General features: G+C 40.6%; 1 protein-coding gene across 3 annotated transcripts in view; it reads left to right on the forward strand.

Annotated features, from left to right (window-relative positions):
* The first annotated feature begins 18,722 nt into the window (after positions 1–18,722).
* Positions 18,723–22,690, forward strand: part of PPP4R2 (protein phosphatase 4 regulatory subunit 2) — a 49,779-nt gene continuing 45,811 nt past the window's right edge. Inside the window, exons 1-2 of one of the 3 annotated variants that reach the window (XM_042979425.1) lie at positions 18,723–18,950; positions 19,953–20,034. In XM_042979425.1, the coding sequence (XP_042835359.1) occupies positions 18,917–18,950; positions 19,953–20,034 (116 nt within the window). In that variant the 5' untranslated portion in view covers positions 18,723–18,916. Of the gene's footprint in view, positions 18,951–19,384; positions 19,551–19,952; positions 20,035–22,690 lie in introns of those variants that run through there. The other 2 variants (XM_042979426.1, XM_015535074.2) reach the window with 2 other exon arrangements.

Raw genomic sequence — 22,690 nt, forward strand, 5'->3', positions numbered from 1 at the left:
ATGCAAATATGGTATGCTATATATTGGAACCTGGTAGGATATCATAGGTACTATATCCACAGAAGAAGTCTTAACCGTGCAAAAATATATGAAAACCTCAGCACTACAAAGAAATATGTAGATGCCAATTAATATTGGGATCTAGTACCATTATGGTAGTAGCAAATTTTAAAATGTTAAAGTATTAGCCCATACCCTCCTTTTGATCAGTTGGGTGTCAGGTGATTTATTTTTGTTAAGGAAATTACCATTAAGATGTGGAACTCTTCACTGTTATATTTTATGTTTCCTCATTTCACCATTAAAGGTGATGTCATTTGTTAGTTTATATCTAGAGTCTGTGGAGGAATTTTTGGATTGTCTTTTGGATGGAGGAAAAGTACCCTACATACCCACAAATATGGTTTTACTGAAAGAGCCAGGATGTGAACATTATTGCCTGACTTCCATTCCAGTTTTGCTACATGTTCAGCATGGCCACGAAACCCTACAAACGTCATTCACATTTTTGGTGGTTTATAAACCTAAAAAAGTTCTATTCCTCCTCTGGTGAGTCCTACAAAAAATGTGCTATAAAGACTTTGAATATAGAAACGCCTTTTCTTTTATGAGAATCTTACCCGCAACTCTTAACTATTGGTTCTGGTCTGAATACATAGAATCAGATTTCCAGCAAAGGTCCATGATACAATTCTAGAACATTCTAGAATGATGCATGATGAGAATGTGAAACCTTAGAATTTAGTGTGGTTTTCTGCCTTGGAATTTCTTCATGGTATCCTGAAATTTTGAGGTGAGTCTGGTGGAGAATCTGCAGTTAATTTTCTCTCGCAATCGCTACTACCTGAAAATGCTAATTGTTTTCCATCTAGTATATTACCATGAGGCGGTGTTTCCTCTGCCTTTGATAATTCCCAGACAACTACTACATTAATGCCTTTGAAACCTGGGAACCACAGATTTTAATTTGGTGGACTCCTAAAATATGTACCCTGTGATCTGAAGTTTGCCAAAGGTTGGGTTGTTCCATATGGCACGTAGAATCTATACAGGAAGAGCATGACACTGGTTCTGTCATCCCCTCTTCTTGTTTCCTTCAGAATTCTACTCAAACACATGTGACTACAGAGTTCCACTGGAAAAATGAAAGAACAGGGTCTAAGAGCAAAATGTAACAGTATTGTATGCATTGAGACTGAGACGTTCAATAGTAGGGTCACTAGAAATGCTTACAATATTTTTCTTGCTGAGTTTTTCTTTTCTAATATAAACCTCAGAAATTGTGACTTACATTGAAAATTTCAACATTAAAAAAAATTAACTGGCTAGAAAATATGTTCAAGTTTTCCTTCAACTTCCTGAATGACAGTTTAGCATTTCAGGGTATAACACTCCAGCTTTGCTATTTATTTGAAATGTCTAATACATATTCAGGACTTCCATTGCAAATTGTGACTATGGGTGTATTTATTATTGAAATGGGTATTTATATGGACTCATCCAGGGTGGAGAGTATTTATCTTATTACAATTATGGTGTTGATAAAACAAGCATGCCATACAAAAACTTATTCACGGTCACAGAATAGGGATCCGGTGATAGAGTAATTACTCCAACCCACCTGGAGGACAGGACAACATTTGTACAAATTTAGGTTTATGTATAAATTTTGCCTGTTATTTATACAAACAAAAAAATAGGTTGCATGTATTGGATAAGCTAACATGAACAGGATTTTATGACTGAATTTAGAAACACACTGAGTTCAGAATTATGTTGGATGTCATGGGGGTACAAATTATTATATCATCAATTAGTATTATGGTAAGCAAGCTTTCTTAGGTTTTTCTGTTTCTTGGGTCCTATGTTTTCATCTCCCTTTCACTTCTGCTTTTCCCTTCCTGTCTTTGATGCAGGCTTCTAAGCATTACCAAGAGGCTTGGTGTTAGTGGCAGAGTGACAGAACTTGGGGAACCCTGTGCAGGCAGAAGGAAGTTCTAATCCTTAGATGGAATCTTTATGATAAGAAATTTTCAAAAAAATTTAAAAACCATGCAACACATACATAGACATATACACGCACGCACCGCACATGCCTTTTACAGAAAGAGCTCTGTGAATCCATTGTGCTCTGTGAATTGAATTATAGAGAGTGACACCTTAGGTCAACTCATTTCACAGTGACAGAGCTGGTATTTGAAGCCGATGAGATTTCTCTGCCAAACAGAGAAAGTTATCCTAGTTTTTGTTCTTCCCAGGTCAAAACTGGAAATAGTCTCGTGAGTCCTCAAGAAAAAGCACTGGTGTTTGTGTCACCGTATGCCCGAGTGTGTAAGAATCTGGTGCGGTTTCTGCGTCATTAGTTTCACGTTTGTGTTGTCCCTGAAAAGTGCACCCGTTGTTTATAGCTCCCAAGGAAACCCTGAGTAGATTTTTTATGTTGGAAAACTTATTTCTTGGTGATTTTTCTTTGGGAAGAAATGCACATTAAAAAACCAACACTCCAAAGAAAATTAATTGTTACATCAAATTAAAAGAAACAGAAATATTATGATTTAATTACTTGTCCTTTTGAATGCCATCTCCTGTTTTATCGATTTCTTGTTGTTTTTGTTTTTGTTTTTTTAAATTAAAAGCTTTAAAAAAGACATGTCTTTTTTGGTGTTATTCTGGAAGTGTGTTTCTTTTCTTTTATAAGATTTCAAGTTTACGGGGCGGCTGGGTGGCTCAGTCGGTTAAGCGTCCAACGTTGGCTCAGGTCATGATCTCACAGTTTGTGGGTTCGAGCCCTGCCTTGCGCTCTGTGCTGACACCTCGGAGCCTAGAGCCTGTTTCAGATTCTGTGTCTCCTTCTCTCTCTGCCCCTCCCCTGCTTGTGCTCTGTCTCTCTCTCTGTCAAAAATAAACATTTAAAAAAAATTTTTTTTAAGATTTCAAGCTTAAAATTTTATATTAAATAGTAATATTTAATTCCTTCCTTTTAAGGATTGGTAAAGTAATATTTGGTTTGGTAAACAGCTTAGCCTATTTTTAAAAATCATTAAGACTTTGCTTCATTTTAAAAAAATGCCGTATTATAGGGGTGCCTGCTGGATTGGTCCACAGAGCATGTGACTCCTGGTCTCAAGGTTGTGAGTTTGAGCCCCATAAAATTTAAAAAAAGTATTTTTCAAATGCCATACTATAAATTATATGCTGTTTGGTTTTAATGGTGTTTTGTGTTTGAGATACAATGAGCAGAATTTGGAGGATGTAAAAATCAGTTGTCCCCATTCCCACATTTTATTTAGCAAAGTTGAAACTTACTTGTAAAGCTAGTAACATATCAAAAATAACTGAACTGTACCATGAGTTTTTGAGTCTTTATAAAGGTTTTCCCCCCAATCCCTAATCTCTTTTTTAAAATCAGCACAAAGTACTCCATGCATCTACTGAGTTCCCTCCTTATATTTTAAAACATTTAAAAAGCTAAGATACTTGAATATGTTTTTCTGGAACAAGTGGGAACCCACAACCAATCATTATGTGACATATAAGCTTCAGGAACTACATGCAGTTTACATTGAGTTTAAATCCTAGCCCCACCATTCTCAGCCTGACCCTCTTTCCACTTCATACTTCCCACCTACTAGGACAGGGCTGAGGATGACTCTCCTTCTGGATTGTGGTGAGAAATAAACACAGAAACACAAAATCTCAAAATTTTTAAAATTCCTTGTTTGTGGAACTCTACCTCCACTAAGTAAATGGCTAATAGATTAAAAAAAAATTTTTTTTTTAAAGTCTATTTATTTATTTTGGGAGAGAGCCTGTGTGCACAAGCATGAGCGAGCAGAGGAGGGGCAAAGAGAGGGGGAGAAAGAGAGAATCCCAAGCAGGCCGTGCACTGCCAGCATAGAGCCTGATGCAGGGCTCGAACTCGAAAAACGTGAGGTCATGGCCTGAGCCAAAATCAAGTGTTGGAGGCTTAACCAACTGAGCCACCCAGGTACCCCTGGCTAATGGGTTTTTAAAGGATATCAGATTGAAGGGATGCCAGCTGAATCGTCTGCCATGATGTCAGAGATTTTACTTACCGGAACATCGACATGCTGAAGTTCTGCTTTACAGGAACATAGGTGGAAATGTTGGAGACTCTCTGGCTTCAGTAGTTTTTACCCTTCCCAAAGCAATCCTATTTTAGTTGGCTTTCTTATCAAGTCCTTAAGCTGGAACACAGTTCAAAAGTAGCTCTCTGGTATGCCATCATGATCCTGTGGTATTCCCCTTCCTTCTCCTCCTTTGTTTTATAAGCTGGTAAACGTCACCAGCATCCATCCCCTCGCTGCCTCATTCCAGAAACCTGGCTGTTATTCTTTACTCTCATCTGCTTTCTCTCCCTCCTTGCACACCACCCTCCTCGTTGAATCATCATTTCCCCACTAAAACACCCCGCCCCTGATACCAGTTTCTGCGGTAGCAAAAACCCTTCGAATTGTAAGTGACCACACACAACTTCAACCAGTACAGGAAAGCCAGAGAATACCTCCAGAATATTAAGAGTCCACTTCCTGTATTTATCCTCACTTTTGCCTCCATTGAAACTAGTACTGTCTGCGGTCTTTTGATCTCTGGCCTGGATTGTTGTTCTCATGCCTGTCTTATCTCTGCATTCGTTCTGGCCCCCTCCAAACCACAACCCACCCCACTGTGTGTGAAGAGTGGTTCCTTTGCTCCTATGATAATGTCCAAACTTCTTTCCAAACTGCCCAGAAGTCCCTGTGTGATCTTACCTTCTGCCTATCTTCCTGGCCTTGTTTGAGTTATTCTTCTCCACTCTACTAATCATCACTTATGCTGGCTTGTTTTCTCTTTCTTTAAGAAGCCAAACTCTTACCCATCAAGAGGCTCTGCATGTGCCTGGAATCCTCCAACCTGCAAATTCACCTGGCAAATTTCTAGTATCCTTCAGGTCTTGACTTAAATACCATTTTCTCAGAAACCTTCTTGGATCCCCAACCCTCCCCCCTTCCCCCCACCACACCACCATAGGGGCAGATCCTCCTCTTACATTCATTCATGTCAACCTTTTCCTTTGCAGTGTATATTATAATAGCAACAATACTTATTTGCGTAGAACTTTTAGTTTATTGACTGCCTTCCCCACTAGACACAATGTTCCTTGAAGGTATGTATATTCCTTGCTGATCTTGTTCCCTGTTCTATGCCCATCACCTAACTCAATGACTAATACATTTCTGGTGCTCAAAATATATTTATTGAGAATAAATGAGGTGATTGTGCTGCATCATGAATTGGGACCAATTCCTATCCACAAAACTTCATGACACTCTGTATTGACTTTTGAGTGTTGTTCTCAAAAACGATTTTTTTTCCTGTAAATGTTCAGGGTTCTAGGTTCTCTAAAGTCTCATTCATTGAAAGTATATTGATTCATTGAATTTCTTGGAGATTTACTAACTTGTCCTAAAAGTGACATGGTTGGGTTAGATAATGTTTAAATTCCTTTCTACTTAAATGCTCTGTGTTTCCATAATCTGTTTTTTGTGGCTCTCTTGTGGACATTTGTAGGATTTTGGCTGCCTGGAAACCACACCACGCATGGTCCAATTTCTGAATTAGTTAAAACTCTTTCAATTGCAAGTGACAGCAAATACAATTCAAATTAATACACAGGAAAAGACACAGAGAGAGGGAGACAGAGAGAGAGAGAGAATGTATTGCCTCATGTGAGTGAAAAGTCCAGAAATAGCTCTGAATTCAAGGCTTAAGTGATGCCAAGGGAAATGTATCATTTTAACAATGCTTTTTTTCATTAATATTTTATTGAAAACCACACATCCTTCTAGGATTCCAGCCATAAAACTTTCATGTCATTTCAATAGAATCGGTCCATCTTTGGAAAAATACATTGTCTCCGTGTCCAGCTGAAAAATTTTGTTGTCAACCTGGGTCAAGACATCAAGAAAAGTGTTCTCCTGGTGTATGTTTTAAAATTAATATATCTTTTTCCCTTCATTGAGAACTACCATTGACCAAATAAGGCTCTTATACCAGAAATGACTCACCAACTAATATGAATGGATGATGCAGTGGGGGGTGCATTCTCATAAACTATTGGACAAGAGTAATTTATTACCATCCCCCCAGTCCACAGTCCCATAGACTCTGAGAGGTGAGAGTCAAAATCATGAGCATAGATGTGTCTTCTCAGGCTAGAACTATAAAGAGACTCTTGGGAATGACTTTGCCTGTTTATTGAGCATTTAGATCTTATCAGAATAATAGCATTTCTTGATTCATAGGGACACATGTACCCCAATTGTTTGTAGCAGCAGTTTCAACAATAACCAAATTATGGAAAGAGCCTAAATGCCCATCAACTGACGAATGGATAAAGAAGATGTGGTTTATGTATATGATGGAAAACTACTTGGCAATGGGAAAGAATGAAATCATGCCAATTGCAGGAATGTGGATAGAACTGGAAGGTATTATTCTGAGTGAAATAAGTCAGCCAGAGGACAGATACCATATATTTTTGCTCATATGTGGATCTTGAGAAACTTAACAGAAGACCATGGGGGAAGGGAAAGGAAAAAATAGTTACAAACAGAGAGGGAGGGAGGCAAACCATAAGAGACTCTTAAATACAAAGAACAAATGGAAGGTGGATGATGGCATGGGGGGAGAGGGGAAAATGGGTGATGGGCATTGAGGAGGGCACTTGTTGGGATGAACACTGGGTGTTGTATTGTAAGTGATGAACCACGGGAATCTACCCCAAATACCAAGAGCACACTTTACACGCTGTATGTTAGCCAATTTGACAATAAATTATATTTAAAATAATAATAAATTTAAAAAAAATTTTTTTTAAGGATTGCTACTCTGTGCTTTGGGTCTAGTGACAGAGCAAGTCTAAATATCATATTAGGAAATTGAGTTCTCCTGCATCTAAATTATTGTTATTAGATATGATTGCAAGCAGACAGAGTTAAAGGAAAAATAAAAGAGCTGGTACCAGCTTTGGCACGTTTAAATCTTGATAGTTGTTTATAAGTGTTCCCCTGATATTCTGCTATTGTCTGCATGTGCATGGTTGTGTAGGAGAGAGCTAACATCAAACTAAGAAGCTGTGTTCAAGTGAGAGGAAATTTAAACTTCTTAAGGTTGCTGTCGGTCTGTTTAGTTGTTACAGTATCTGGCATGTAATGGATGACCAGTACAGAATGCCCTCCCTTGTTTCCTTAACACACATTATTTCCATGCATGTCAGCTTGAAATCTAATTTCCAGCCCCTGGGACTCTGTCTGAAGGTTCTATTTCCACTGCAGCCTGCTCCTGCTCATCTATGGACAGGCTGGAAGTGTTGGAAAATTAACACATCTGAGAGTAGCCCTCAACCATTGATTGACAGGGCTTGGTGGATACATACCCCAGCTCTCTCTCCTCTCAGGTTGAGTGACACTTGGTTTTCTGTCCCAGAATTCTCCACTCTTGAGAGAGAACTCAAACTACTCACACAGAATTCTTCACAGAAAGAGTGCTCAAACTCCCCACACTGTAATTTCCTTGATAATATATTATTTTTTAATATATAATGAAATTCAGATTGCATTTATTTATTTATCTTTAATATAATTTTTTGTCATGTTTGCTAACATGTTCACTTCCTTCCCTTCCCTGTCTCACTTTCTCCTCTTCTACTGGTGTTTCCTTGGATTTGGCCCCAAATAAACCACTTGTACTCAAATCTTTGTTTCATCATCTGCAACTGATAAATTTTTCATGCCAATAAAAAATCAAAATTAATACTTATGATCTTATTTTACTTATTATGAATTTAATTCTTCTCCTTCCCCCAGTGTGTCTCCCCCTCCCACTTTCTCTCCCCTTTTCCCTGTTCCTCCTCTTCCTTTTTTTCTCCTCCTTCTGTCTCTTCTTTTTCTTCTTCTTCCCTTTTGCCTTCTTCTTCATCTCTGCTTGCATTTGGGAAGATTTTAATTAAGCCCCCACACAAAATATTTGGAAATTAGAATTCTTATACATCCTCCTATTGAGTTTTCTCCCATCACAGGATTTTATTAGCTATTATTATTGTACATATTCAAGCTGTATAACATTTATACTCTGAGCTGTAGCATGGTTATTACTTCCATTATATTATAAATAAGCTTAGTTGGATGTTTTTATTGATCTTCAAAGATTCCCAAATGCTTTGAGTTCCATTATCCTTTATTTCCTTTTTAAGGTATGCATTTAAAATACATTATATTTTGGACTTGGGTTTTTCTTTTGTTTGTTAGGTTTATGAGTTATATTTAGCTAGTCGTTAATAGTTTTGTATAACTTTGTCATGGGTAATAACTGAAATACCATAAACTACTCATATTTAAAAGGTATAGTTAGATTGGTTGTACCTTATCTATGCTCACTTGAAACTATCTGCACAAGGTAACAAATATTTCATCACCTCTAATAGTCTCTAATCTAATAGTCTCTTCATACCCCTTTCAATCTATCTCATTTCCCATCTGTGTCCCTGGCTAACTGTTGATCTACTTCCTGTTACTGTACATGAGTTTGCAGGTTCTAGGATTATATATAAATGAAGTCACACAATATGTGCTCTTTGCTTGACTTCTTTCACTCAGCATAATTGAGATTAGCCCACATTGTTGCATGTATCAATAGTTCATTCCTTTTTACTATTGAGTAATATTTCTTTCTATGGATTAACCATAATATGTTTGTTCATTCTCCTGTTGACAGATTTGCTTGTCTCCAGTTTGGGGATTTACAAATAAAGCTGTTATGGACATTCATGAACAAGTTTTTGGACATTTTTTTTCCTCTCGGTCAAAAACTAGAAGTGAAGTAGGTGATGGGCACCTGGGTGGCTCAGTCTGTTAAGGGTCCTACTTCAGCTCAGGTCATGATCTCACATCTCATGGGTTTGAGCCCTGTGTTGGACTCTGTGCTGACAGCTCAGAGCCAGGAGCCTGCTTCGGATTCTTTCTGCCCCTCCCTTGCTTGCTCTCTCTCTCTCTCTCTCTCTCAAATATAAAATAAAACATATAACAAAAAATTTAAAAAAATGAAATAGGTGAGTAGTACAGTAGTATAGTAAGTGTATGTGTAATTTTTCAAGGAACTGCTAAACTGTCTCCCAAAGTGGTTGTACCATTTACATTCCCACTAGTACTTCCAGCTGCCCCACGTTTTTGCCAAGATTGTGTGGACAATCTTTTTAATTTTAGCCAATTTAAATGAGTATGAAGTTATGCCTTATTGTGTTGTTTTTAATGTTTGTTTATTTATTTATTTTGAAAGGTGTGGAGGGGCAGACAGAGGGAGAAAGAATCCAATGCAGGCTCCAAATTCAGTGTGGGGCCTGACATGGGCTTGAACTCTCGAACCATGAGATCATGACCTGAGCCAAAATCAAAAGTTGAACACGAACCGACTAAACCACCCAGGCATCCCTCCTATTGTGGTCTTAAGTTGCGTTTTCCTAGTGACTAATGATATTGAGCATCCTCTCATGTGTTCATCTGACATTCATATATCTTTATAGACAAAATATTTAAAATATCTTTTCCATTTTTTAAAAAAATCGGGTTGTTAATATCGTATTGAATTTTGGGAGTCTTTACATAGTCTGGATATAAATTCTTTGATATATGTGCTGCAAATATTTTTTCTTAATCTATGGTTTGCCTTTTCATTTTCTAAATGGTGCTCCATTAATGCATTTTATTTTTTTTTTATTTTTTTTAACGTTTATTTATTTTTGAGACAGAGAGAGACAGAGCATGAATGGGGGAGGGTCAGAGAGAAGGAGACACAGAATCCAAAACAGGCTCCAGGCTCTGAGCTGTCAGCACAGAGCCCGACGCGGGGCTCGAACTCACAGACCGCGAGATCATGACCTAAGCTGAAGTTGGCCGCTTAACCGACTGAGCCACCCAGGCGCCCCATTAATGCATTTTCTAAGAGCAAAAGTTTTTATATTGGTAAAGTCCAGTTTGTCAATTTTTTCTGTTTTATGCTTTGTGTTTTAAGAAGTGATTGCCTATCCCAGGTTACAAAAATAATCTCCTGGTTTTGTATTCAAATATTGTATAATTTTATGTTTTATACTGCAGGGACTGAATGTGTCCCTCCAAAATTCTTCTGTTAGAATCCTAACCCCCATGTGATGGTATTAGAAGGTGTGTCCTTTGAAAGGTAATTAAGTCATGAGGGTAGTTTAATGCTCTTACAAAAACAAACATAAGAGACATTTCTCTCTCAGCCATGTGAGGATACATGATCCATTTTTAGTTAATTTTTATGTATATGGCAAGAGATAAGGGTTGACGTTCATTGATTTCCGTATGGTATTCAGTTGATTCAGCAATCGATCCTACTGACTTGTGTTTAGCTAGACATTAATGATTAGATCAACATTGAATAAGGAGAATCAAAGGCAATAGGCCCTGTATTCATTCATTCATTCAATTACTATTTATTGAGTGTCTATTAAGTGCTAAAGTCACTAGTATGCTTTGGAGATCCATGATAAATAAGATACAATCCCAAATTTCAAATAGAATACATTTTAATTGAGGAAATAAATATAAAATTACAATGTGATAGGAGAAAAGTGTACTGGAGCTGTGTGTTCATTTCAAGGTCAATTTAAAAAGTCATAAATTGGGGGGCACCTGGGTGACTCAGTTGTTTGGGCATCTGACTTCGGCTCGGGTCATGATCTCACGGTTTGTGAGTTCCAGCCCCTTGTTGGGCTCTGTGCTGACAGCTCAGAGCCTGGAGCCTGCTTTGGATTCTGTGTCTCCTTCTATCTCTGCCCCTGCCCCACTTGTGCTTTGTCTCTCTCTGTCTCTCAAAAATAAATAAATGTAAAAAAAAAAAAAATTTTTTTTTTTAAAAAGTCACAGCTTGGGGCACCTGGGTAACTCAATCGTTAAGTGTCCAACTCTTGATTTCCACTCAGGTCATGATCTTACAGTTGTGGGATCAAGCCCCGCATCAAACTCCAAGCTGAGCATGAAGCCTGCTTAAGATTCTCTCTCCCTCTCTCTCTGACCCTCTCCACTGCTCATGCATGCTTTCTCTGTCTGTTAAAATAAATAAGTAAACGTTTAAAAAATAAAAATAGGGGCGCCTGGGTGGCTCAGTCAGTTAAGCGTCCTTCTCTTGATTTCAGCTTATGTAATGATCTCACAGTTCATGAGTTCGAGCCCCACATCAAGCTCTGCACTGAGAGTGTGGAGCCCGCTTGGGATTCTGTGTGTGTCTCTCTCTCTGCCCCTCCCCCTCAAAAATAAATAAAGAACGTTAAAAAAATTTTTTAAATAAAAATAGGGGCACCTGGCTGGCTCAGTCGGTTGAGCGTCCACCTTCAGCCCAGGTCAAGATCTCATCATTAGTGACTTTGAGCCCCATCAGACTCACTGCTGTCAGTGCAGAGCCTGCTTTGGATCCTCTGTCCACCTCGCTCTCTCTCTGTCCCCCCTACCTGTCTCTCTCTCTCTCTCTCTCTCTCTCTCCCCCTCTCTCAAAAATAAAGAACCATTTAAAAAATAATAAAAATAAAAAGTCATAGCTAGCTAGTATTTAAAAAAATGAAATAGAATATCAGTGCATATTAATATTGTTTTACAAAATCACATTTTAATTTCTTATATCTCTCATATATTTCTTATATGCGTATTTGGTTTCAATATAAAATGAATTTTTTACTTCCATTCTTGGTCAAAAATGTTTTGGAGTCTCTATGTTAGAGATGTATACAAAGTGTTAGGCAAGCCAATGAAAGAAGCAATAAATATCTAGCATAGCGTTGGGGGACACTCAACAAAGAAGGGACAACATTTGAGCAGAGTCTTAAGGGAATGATTAGGTGAAGGGCATGGCAAAGAGAAAGGGTAGCATGTGCAAAGGCCTAAAAGTGGGCACAGTAACAGCAAATGCCAGGAATTGTTGGAATTCTGTGTCAGAAGGAAAGAATGCCAGCAGGTGTCCCAGGGCAGAGAATGGGTGTAACAAGATGAGACCAAAAAGATAGTCTGGGGAGATACTACAAAGGATCTTTATGACATACTGGTAAGATTAGCTTTAGTCCCTGGGCTTGTGTTTCTCAAAGTGTGGTCCCAGAGATCACTTTTGTTAGACTCAACTTGGGCAGTAGTTCTGAAAATGTTGTTTCTGAACCAATAATATTGGTAGCATTGGTATTACCTGGGAAGTTGTTAGAAATATAGATCTTGGGCCTCACTCCAGATCTGCATCAGAAATTTTGGGGGTGAGGCCCAGACATCTGCAATTTTTTGTTTTATGTTTGTTTCGAGAGAGAGAGAAAGAGAGAGAACACCTGCACATGTGAGTAGGGGGGAGGGGGAGGGAGGGAGGGGGGGGAAAGAATCTTAAGCAGGCTCCATGCTCAGCACAGAGTCCGGCACGAGGACTGATCTCACGACCCTGGGATTGTGCCCTGAGCCAAAATCAAGAGTGGAATGTTCAACTGAGCCATTCATGGGACCCAGACAGCTGTATTTTAATAAGCCCTCCAGGTAGTTCTGATCAGCCTGAAATTTGAGCACCACTGATGTAGAAGTTTGCTAAAATGGGGATTCCTGGCTCCCCTGCTCCAGGCCTGCTAAATCACATTCTCTGGGGTAAGGACCCAGAATACCCATTTTTATCAAGCTCTCCTAGTGATTCTAATGTACTCTAAATTTTGAGAATAACAGGTCTAGGTGGAATGTCATCCGTTGGAGATTTTAGGATGCCAGAGGAAATGACAGGAACTAGGACATCACTAAAAGAATGTGCTGCTCTGGGCTCCTGGAAGAGAAGACTGGACAAGACACCATGGTGATTTTGACAAACATAAATTGAATCATGCCATTCCTTGCTTGAAACTTTCCGCTATCACCTTTTTTTTTTTTTAAGTTTATTTTCAGAGAGAGAGAGAGAGAGAGAGGAAGTGAGCTTAAGTGGAGGAGGGGCAGAGAGGGAGAAATAGAGAGAGAGAATCCCAAGCAGGCTCCATGTTGTCAGCACAGAGTCCCACACAGGCCCCTAAGCCACCAACTGTGAGATCATGACCTGAGCTGAAATCATGAGTCGGACGCTGAACCACCTGAGCCACCCAGGTGCCCCATCCACTATCTATCACCTTAAGATGACAACCAAACTGCTGAGGATGTCTTAGGAGGACCCACAGTGTCTGGCTTACCCCTCGCTGCCCTAGCTCTGTTCTCCAGTCACCCATGGTGCTCCAGCCGTCTTCCAGGTTCCTAGAGCACACCATGTCCTTTCCTTTCTCAAAGCCTTTGTCCCTTGTTTCCCCAGCTCTTCCCCAACATGGCTTAGGTCTCAACCCCAATGTCACCTCTCCAGAGACAACTTCCTCGATCATTCATCCAGACTGGCTTGCCCACATGGCCCTCATATCATATTATCCTGTTTATTTCCTTCACAGTGCTTACTACAGTCTACAATACCTGGGCTTTTATGTAATTGTCTATTTCCTTTACATTTCTCTGTCCTACTAGAATGTAAGATCCGTGACAACAAGGATCCTGTCTGCCTTGTTCACCACTGTCTCCACAGATCAGTGCCTAGTATAAAGTACACACTCAGGAAATATTCAGGCCCTACTTACTCCACCCCCTTGCGCGTGGTAACACTATAAAATTCACATGCAATAAGGCAATTGCAAATGAGACATACCTGGTGACAAGCCACAAAACAGCCAGATCCAAGCAAGGGCAAGGTCATCATCCTAAGTGGGGAGTGTTCCCACAGGCTGAGGGTGCCTCGTGGAGACCAGCAAGGTTGGAGCAGCTTGAAGAAGGGCTTGAAAGCAGTGGTAGGAGATGAGGTCGGAGGGGTCAGGAGTGGCAGAGTGGCCCGCTGGAGGAACTGTGGTTTTTACTCTAAGGGAAATGAGGAGTAACTGAAGGGCTACTTGCAGAGTGGTGGGACATGATCTGATCTTATTAAAACGATCCTGGCTGTTGTGTTGAAAGCAAGGCCAGAAGGCAGGAGGGCTGGTGGAGGCTGGTGTCATAATACAGGTGAGACACATGTAAGCACCTAATACATATCTGGAAAGACTTACAGCAAACTCATCATGCTTCCTATAGTTGTGGTAGGTATTGGGAGGGGGCAGAGGGTCCTACGAGACTTTTACTTGCCCTGTATTTTTTGAATTGTTTGATGAAACACTATTTACCTGCTATTCGAGGAATTAAAATTTACCGTTATTATTTTTATTATAAATACTAATATTTTTTACCACCCCTTCCACGAAAATTCAGTCTCAAGCCAGTTAAATGTGTCCAAGGAAAGAAGGAATCTACAAGGGCATGGGGGGAGGTAGCCTGGGGCATGGTGTCAGGGCCCAAGAGAGGTAAGATGGGCCACTCTTAAAGGGATTGGCAATGGTAACAGGTTGGTCACATACCAGGAGGACTTTTCCAATAAAAAAATATTTTGAGGACAGTGGCAGCAGGTTTTTACTGTTGGAGACTTGTACATATGGAAAGGGAGAAAACTAGAATGAGTCCCCAGTGTTGGGTTGGAATTGGAAGCTGTGAACTCTTGGTTCCAAATATATGCTGATATAGATAGATACAGAAATAAATGTGGATGTGTGTGTATATGAATATATGTGTATATTCTCTAGCTCTGTCTGCTAATAGGGTCCAGGAGCAATAACTTATCAATGGCAACAAATATGCTAGCAGTCTTGTTTAGATTCCTAAACAGCACTAAAAGGAATCAGGATTTCTTAGAGAAATGACCAATTCCAGGTCTGAGGAAGGGAAGAGACTCACGATGAGCCCGGAATAGTGTTGTACCAGAAAATGAAGATGTCCTCCAAGAATGATGGGAACATGTTAGAAGAACACAGAAGCCAGCTGGATGAAGGTCCTACTGGCCAAGTCTAGAACAATTTAGGTATCAAAATAAATAGTTATAGTAATGAATTACGACCCATTAAATAGGAATCCATGAGTCCAAACTACTATAAGTTAAAAAAACAAATGCGAGGAGATGATGCTTCCCTTATGTTATATTGCCAACTAATAAATGTAAAGTGAATGATGGGATTAGAAACCCACCATTTGGCAACTCTCATAGTAATACTTAATTCAACCCAGAATGATCAATGGATATGAAAACTGAAGAGTGAAAGCTTAATGAGAAATGGGATATTTACAAAGCTTCAAAGTCCATTGCCACAAAGCACGCTTAATTACTATAGTTAGCTGAACAGTAGCCCCCTAAATAATATGTCCATGTCCTAATCCCTGGAACCTGTGATTGTTACCTTACTGGGAAAAAGGGTCTTTGCAGATGTAATTTAAGTATCTTGAGCTGAGGAGACCACCCTGGCTTATCTAGGTGGGCCTTAACTCCAAAAACCAATGTCCTTTTAAGAGTAAGGTCAAGGGAGATTTGACAGACAGATGAAGAGGCAAGTGACCACGGAGGCAAAAATTAGACTGATGCAGGCAGCTACGTGTCAGGGAATGCCAACAGTCAGCAGAGGAAGAGGTAAAGAATGGATTCACCCCTAGAGCCTCCAGGGGGTGTAGCCCTACTGACACCTTGGTCTCACATTCCTGGCCTCCGGAAATGTGAGAAAATACATTTCTGCTGGTATAAGCTACCCAGTTTGTGGTAACTTATTATAGCAGCTACAGTAAACTCACCCAATTCCAACGGGGAAAGGGCAATCTTAAAGAGGAGAAATCTGGCAAATACTACCTTAATCACATGATCCAAGTGAATGTTACATCATCAGTAATGAGACAAATTGAAATTGTGGGTCACCCACTAGGATGGAATGAGAAGACCCCAGTATCCCTTCTACGACATTCCTGACAGAGATGCATCACCTGAATCTAATCATGAAGAAATGTCACACAAACCCAAAATGAGAGACAGTCTACAATTGTAATCTTCAACAGGGTCAAGGCAATGGAAGTCTCCTCAGTCTGAAGGAGACAAAAGAGACCTCACAACTGAATGCAACAGGTGCTCCAGGACTAGATATTTCTCTTAGAAATGGACACACTGAGTCAACTGGTGTAACTTAAATAGGTTATGAGGATGGACTGAGATAATCTATGACTGCTAACTTCCCGATCTTGATAGTATTGTGGTTATGAGCAGATGGCCTTGTAGGATTTGCATACTAAGGGGAATGTCATTTCAGGAGGCTTGGGGGAATGTGTTTGGCCACTTACACTCAAGGGCTTTTTAAAACACGGCCTTTGTGTTATACTTGCAACTTTTTTATGAGTCTGACTTTTTTTTCTTAACAAAAGGAAACAAAATTGCAAATGTTGTAATTCTTAATCTAAGTAACAATAGCTAACGTTGATTGAATCAGATCATTTGCTGGATTCTCACAGCAAACCTATGAGTGAGGTACTACTACTGTCTCCAATTTGGAGATGAGGAAGTTGGGGCATTTTGATATTAATCATTTACCAGAGTTCACACAGCTAGGACGTGATAAGCCAGGAATTGAACCCAGATCTATTTGATGTTAGACCCTTTTCTTTTAACCAGTACACCATTCAATTTTATCATATTCAATTATTGAATATTTTATGTGTATAGATATTAAGAAGGGTTCTGTGGAGAAACAGAACCAAAAGGGTGTGTGTGTGTGTGTGTGTGTGTGTGTGTGTGTGTGTGTGTGTTTATAAGGAATTGGTTTACAATAATTTGTTATTATGGAGGCTGGAAAGCCGCAAGATCAGCAGGGTCAGTCTGCAGGCTGGAGACTCAGGAGAGCCAGTAGTTTAATTCCAGTTTGAGTCGGAAGGTCCGTGAGAGCCAATGGTGTAGTTCTAGTCCAAAGGCCAATAGACCTGAGACCCAGGAAAAGTCAGTGTTTCAGCTTGAATCTAAAGGCAGGAACAAAGCCAACAACCCAGTTACAGAGTCATTGGGCAGGAAGAATTTTCTCATACTTGGTGAGGTGGGCAGGAGGGAGGTATTAGCTTTAATTGGTTTATTCAGGCTTTCAAAGGATTGGATAAGACCCCCTCAAATTAGGGAGGGCAGTTTGCTTTAGTCTACTGATTTAAACGTGACTCTCATCCAAAAACACCTCGAATCATGTTTGACTGAGTATCTGGGCACTCTGTAACCCAGAGAAGTTGACATGCAAAATTAACCATCACAGTATATATACATATAATATATGAGAGACAGAGAAAGACAGAAAGAGAGAGAGAGAGGGAGAGAGAGAGAGAGAGAGAGAAAGACACTAGGCTAAAAAGTGGACTTTGATAGCAAGAATTGATTAGCACCTATCCAGCCCCGCCTGAGGGAGAGAGCAAGGTGTGGTTTCTTGCACACGCTGGAAGACTGTACTCTCACATAGGATGGGATGGTGTTTCTAAACAACATGCACAGTCAGCATGAACTTTCTCTCAGATTACTCATTGGCTCAGGCTCTTGTGTGAGTTTGGTTAGGGTCAATCAGGCCCCTTGTTGTAGTCATTTCTTGTGGTCTCTGATCACTACTCCCCTCACCTCTCTGAATTCTTCATTGCCTGGTCCTGTTGCCCCACATTCATGGGCAAAGCAATCAGGTTTACACCAGGAGACCCTGCTTTCCAGGCCACAGTTGAGAGGGCACTTGGCCCATGTTAGGTTGTGATTGAGAGATACTGGTTAGTTATCTTAGCAAGTCCTTGGAAATGAGAACACCTTTTTGTGAGCTTTCCTTGAAAAGCTTACAGACAAGAGAAGGTAGTAGAAATGAACACACTGGCTGGGAGCCAGATGTTTTGAGTTCTGATGCTGTTTTGCCTTTCTACACCTCAACTTTCCCATTTGTAAAATGTCAGGGTCGGAGAGGCCTTCTGAGATCCCGCCCTCTCTAACTTCCTGGGTGCTTATGTAAGACAATCCCAATCATGATGATAATAAAAATAGAAGTCACGTTAAGTGAGTGCTTACAAGTTCTCGGCACCGTGCTACATGTTTGATATTCACCATTTCACTCAAGTCTTGGGGTGGGGGGGAGTTTACAAACCCCCATTTTATAGGTGAAGCTCTGAGAGTTTAAATCACTAGCCCAAAGCCACACAGGAAGTAGTCGAGTTGGACTTTGAAACCAGGTGGCTACAATCCCGAAATTTTCATCTCTTTTTTGTGTGCATTGCTTCTTTTTAAGGTGGGTCAAGGACGAGCCTTGGGTTCAGGCAGGGAGGTATTTTTGTTATGATTATTAATAACACAGAGTGTGTTGGGTTTTTTGTTTTTTATGCGTACTCTGACCGCTGTGTGTATACACTCAATTCTCCCAGCACCTGTACAAGGTGGTCGGTACTAGTGCCATCCTCACGCGGGCGGGGAAAGTAAGGCTCAGAGAGGCTCTGTAAATTGCTCAATATCACACAGCTAGCAAAAGATAAGGACTCAAATCCTGGGAACTGGCCAGGAGCACCCCGCCGCGACCACTCTAGCTGGAACAGGGGCGCGGCGGGCCATCACCAGGGGAGAGGCGGGGCGGCGGGCGCCTGCCGGGTCTATGGGACAGCCCTGGCGGCCCGCCTCCGCCGCGCACGCGCTCTCGGGCTCGCCTCGGGGCGCGCGGCGGGCGCGAGGACGGCGGCAGGGAGCGTGCGCGCGGTGACGTGCCGGGCGCCATGTTGGAGGGCTGGTGGTAGCGGCTCGGGGAGGTGTTCGCTCTCTCGGTCTCGCTCTCTCGCTCGCTTCCCCCGGCTCCCTTCGGTGCCCCCCCGGTCGCCTGCGTGCCGGAGTGTGTGCGAGGGAGGGGGAGGGCGTCGGGGGGGTGGGGGGAGGCGTTCCGGTCCCCGGGAGACCCGCGGAGGGAGGCGGAGGCTGCGAGGGACTCCGGGAAGCCATGGACGTCGAGAGGCTGCAGGAGGCGCTGAAAGGTGGGGGTAGCTGCCCCCTCTCCCTTCCTCTTTACCCTCCACAGCTCCTTCTCCTGTTCTTCTGGGCTGGGGGCTCCGAGGGGCCGGGCCGGGGGAGGGGGGGTTGCGCTTCCCCGGCTCCCATCCCCCTCCCACTTCCCCAGGGGCGGGGAGCCCTGTGGGCAGCTCCCTCCCACCCCGCTCTGGGCTTTGTGTCGGCCGCCGGCGTCTGGGCTGGGGGAGGGGAGCCGGGGAAGCTCTGGTAGGGGCCCCAGCCTCTCGCCGACCCCTCTGGGGTGAGGTCGTGGGCCCGCAGCCCCGTTCCAGGCAGGCTCCGTTCTCCGTCAGGCCCCCGTTCGCCAGGCGTCGGGCTAAGAGAAAAAGTAGAAGGTTTGGGGGGGGGGGTGGCGGGGAGAGGGCGGTAGAGCAACTTTAAAGAGTCTCAGGAAGTCTTTTTCAGAGCTTCTGAAGTCATTCCTCCACGCGCCCTGATTCTAAGGTGGTCTCCTTCCACGCAACAGGCTTGAGAACCGTGGTTCTCAAACTTCGAATACCGTGTGATTTCAGCATTTTCGGAATTATGAATTGACATCCAAAATCATTTGGGAACGGCTGCGCTAGGTAGCTGCAGTTTCTTAAGACGCAGGTTTATGAACTTAACGTAGATAAACAGCTTGTGGAAGTTGGGGCCTGGGATTTGTATTTTAACTGGTTTCCCAGATAAATGTGATGTTGGTGTTCCTCCGGACCACACTTTGAGAAACACCACATTAAGGCTTTGTGGGGAGGTTGAGTGCCCCCTTTAGGGGGATTCTTGTTACGTGTGAGGAGACAAATGTTGGAACTAGAACTTTGGGAGTCAGAGGTAGCTAGTTGGTTGAGAGGCTGATTTTTTTTTTTTTTTTTTTAATAATTCTTAATATTTGAGGAAGGACTGGGAGGAAAGTTTGTTTTTGTAGTGCTTTGGAAATGGTTGATGGCCTTTGAGAAACACTGATAACTTTTCTTTTTTCCCTTATCTAGATTTTGAGAAGAGGGGAAAAAAGGAAGTTTGTCCTGTCCTGGATCAGTTTCTTTGTCATGTAGCCAAGACTGGAGAAACAATGTGAGTTGAAAACACGTATTAGTTGTTATGGTCCTGTGTATCATTCAGAATTGCTTAGGAAAGGGAAAAAACTGTATTTCAGAAGAAGTGAATAATACGTGTGTCCAAACTGTACAAGCTGCAGTTTATTAAAGCATTTGCTAAATGCATATACTTTAGTTGCTTTATGTATACTCTGTAATGAGTTTTAAAAATACGTTAAAATTTTCTTTCTATCTATGCTTTTGTACATTTACAATTTATTAGTCTGAAGAGCTAGAGAAAAGAATGCCTATTCCGTCTGTTATGACCCTTTTGGCTATAACAAACAGACTTATTTCCAAAATTTTGTGGCTTTGATTCTGTCTCAAATTTTTTTGTTGGTGGTGGTATTTTCCAATATTGTCCTGTATCCAACCTTTTGTTGTCATATTTATATATTTGAGTGTTTGAAGTGTCATTTCTATTTATTCTCTTGAGGACTTCTGGTGATTATCTGACAATTTCCAGATGCTACAGTTTTGACTGTCCTGTAAACTTTCTAGGATAGCTAACTTGTTACATATGCTCAGCATTTTATTAGGCTTGTTTCCAAATGTTGTGAATCTGAAACTTAAACTATGAAGTTTATTTTCAAAAGGATCCTTCCATCTCATTGTGTGTGTAGTTTATGTTGCAGGAGTTGTTTTCACCATCACCAAGTTAATTTGTAGAAAGTAGTGCAGATTTGTGACTTCCTTGTACTCTTCTCTTTGGGTAAGGGGTGGGGAGCAGGAAGGAGAGAGATTTCTTTGGGTGCAGTGTTAATAAGTGAGCGTTCTTTTGGCTCCCTTATGTCCTTTTTATACAGTTTCTTTTGAGGCCTACTATAAGAGTGTAAGGTTTAGCAAGTGATAACTGCTTTCTTTGGCTTTATTGGCCAATGTTCATTTCTCACAAGATTGGCTTGTGGCTCTAGTGTGTGTAGCCTTCTAATAACTAGCCTAATTTAGAAAGGAAAAAGATACTCTGAGTGGTCATGTAGACAAACTGAATCTCTGTAGTGCTTTATTAAAATTATCATCAGCTTAAGAATCTGATGTATTCAATCTTACATTTTTATTTATTCCACTTAAAAAATGGAATCCTTTAGGGGAAAAATCATTTTTGCCTCTGAATTACTCTTAGAGCATCTTTTAAAAATTGATGGAACATAACTCACTAGTATTTATGTAGATAAGCTTAAAAATGACTAGATGCCAGGTCTCAAAAAGAAATTAATCCCTAAATGGTAAATACTCTGATTGCCACTGTCTTTTGAATTGTTAGTTGGTCCAAACTTATCTCTGTACAATATCAGGAGGAAAAGCTTTTTACTTTCAGAGTTTTGGTACACAAGATTGTATCAAACTATTGGGAGATAAATACTTAAAACCTCTTCTTATCAGGTCTGTACAAACTGTCTTCTCTTTTGATAACTTTCATTGGCTGTAAATGTGTAAATAGTTGAAAACTTCTGAAAGAAATGTTTTTTAATATCCTGTTTGGATCACCAGGTGGGTAGGAAAATTTAACCTGATTTTTGTGGATAACTATTTTGTCTTGCTAGAGGTCTTAAGGTCCACCACCTTACTCCCTCTCCCCCCTCCAACCTTTTTACATTTACTAATAGTATTTTGTATTAAAATGGTGGTGTTAGATTTTTTATAGCATTTGGAAAATATTTTTAGAGTTACTAAAGCAGCTGGTGTTTACAAAGTTTTAGCCTTTGTTGCTTATCATGAGCATGCCTTAATTTTTTTTTTTTAATGTTTATTTTTGAGAGAGGGACAGACAGTGTGAGTGGGGGAAGGGCAGAGAGAGAGAGAGACACGGAATCTGAAGCAGGCTCCAGGCTCTGAGCTGTCAGCACAGAGCCGGATACTGGGTTCTAACAGGATCGGCAACGGCAAGATCGTGACCTGAGCCGAAGTCCGATGACACTTAACCCACTGAGCCACTCAGGTGCCTCTTAACTTTTGATTCTGAAATTTGCAAAGTTTCTGTCATTCATTTATTGTTAAATTGAGCTTTATGTAACTTCTAAGATTTTAACAAGAAAACGTAAAGAACAGCAGATCAGGTCTCTTTAGTGTTTTAGGATAGATAGGTTGCTTAAGATAAAAATTCCATAGTTCTGTTTTTATCTTCATTGATACGTTATAGTAACAAATTATTAACAAAAAAAATATTTGAACTTTGTTTATGGATGAAAATTAGTGACAACTTAGGCTGTTTATTTTTCATACAAAAAGAAAACAATTGATTTGTTTTCTAAACAATTTGATTTCTAAACAATTTAGAATTCGAAGTATAGGTTTTTACTGAGCAGGAGGTTGTAGGAAAATTAGAGAGCCCTGGAACAATTTTGCTTTCTGGTCTATTAAAAATTACCTACAAACATCTAATATAGGAAGTTGGGAAAGATGCCAAGACATGGTGTACTAAACTGTTATGAATACAGAGATTATCTAAAACAATCACCAAATTTGTTGGTTTTGGCTACTTGAAAAAATTGTATTTATGTTGAAAATGGGACATTACCTTGAACAAAACTTTTCTGAAGGTAACAGTTTGTAACTTAATGCCAAGTATATATTATGTGTTGGATAAACAAACATATGTGGTGGGTTTCAATCATGAATTTAAACATTTGATG

The sequence above is a fragment of the Panthera tigris genome, chromosome A2, assembly GCF_018350195.1.
Source record: "Panthera tigris isolate Pti1 chromosome A2, P.tigris_Pti1_mat1.1, whole genome shotgun sequence".
NCBI lineage: Eukaryota > Metazoa > Chordata > Mammalia > Carnivora > Felidae > Panthera > Panthera tigris.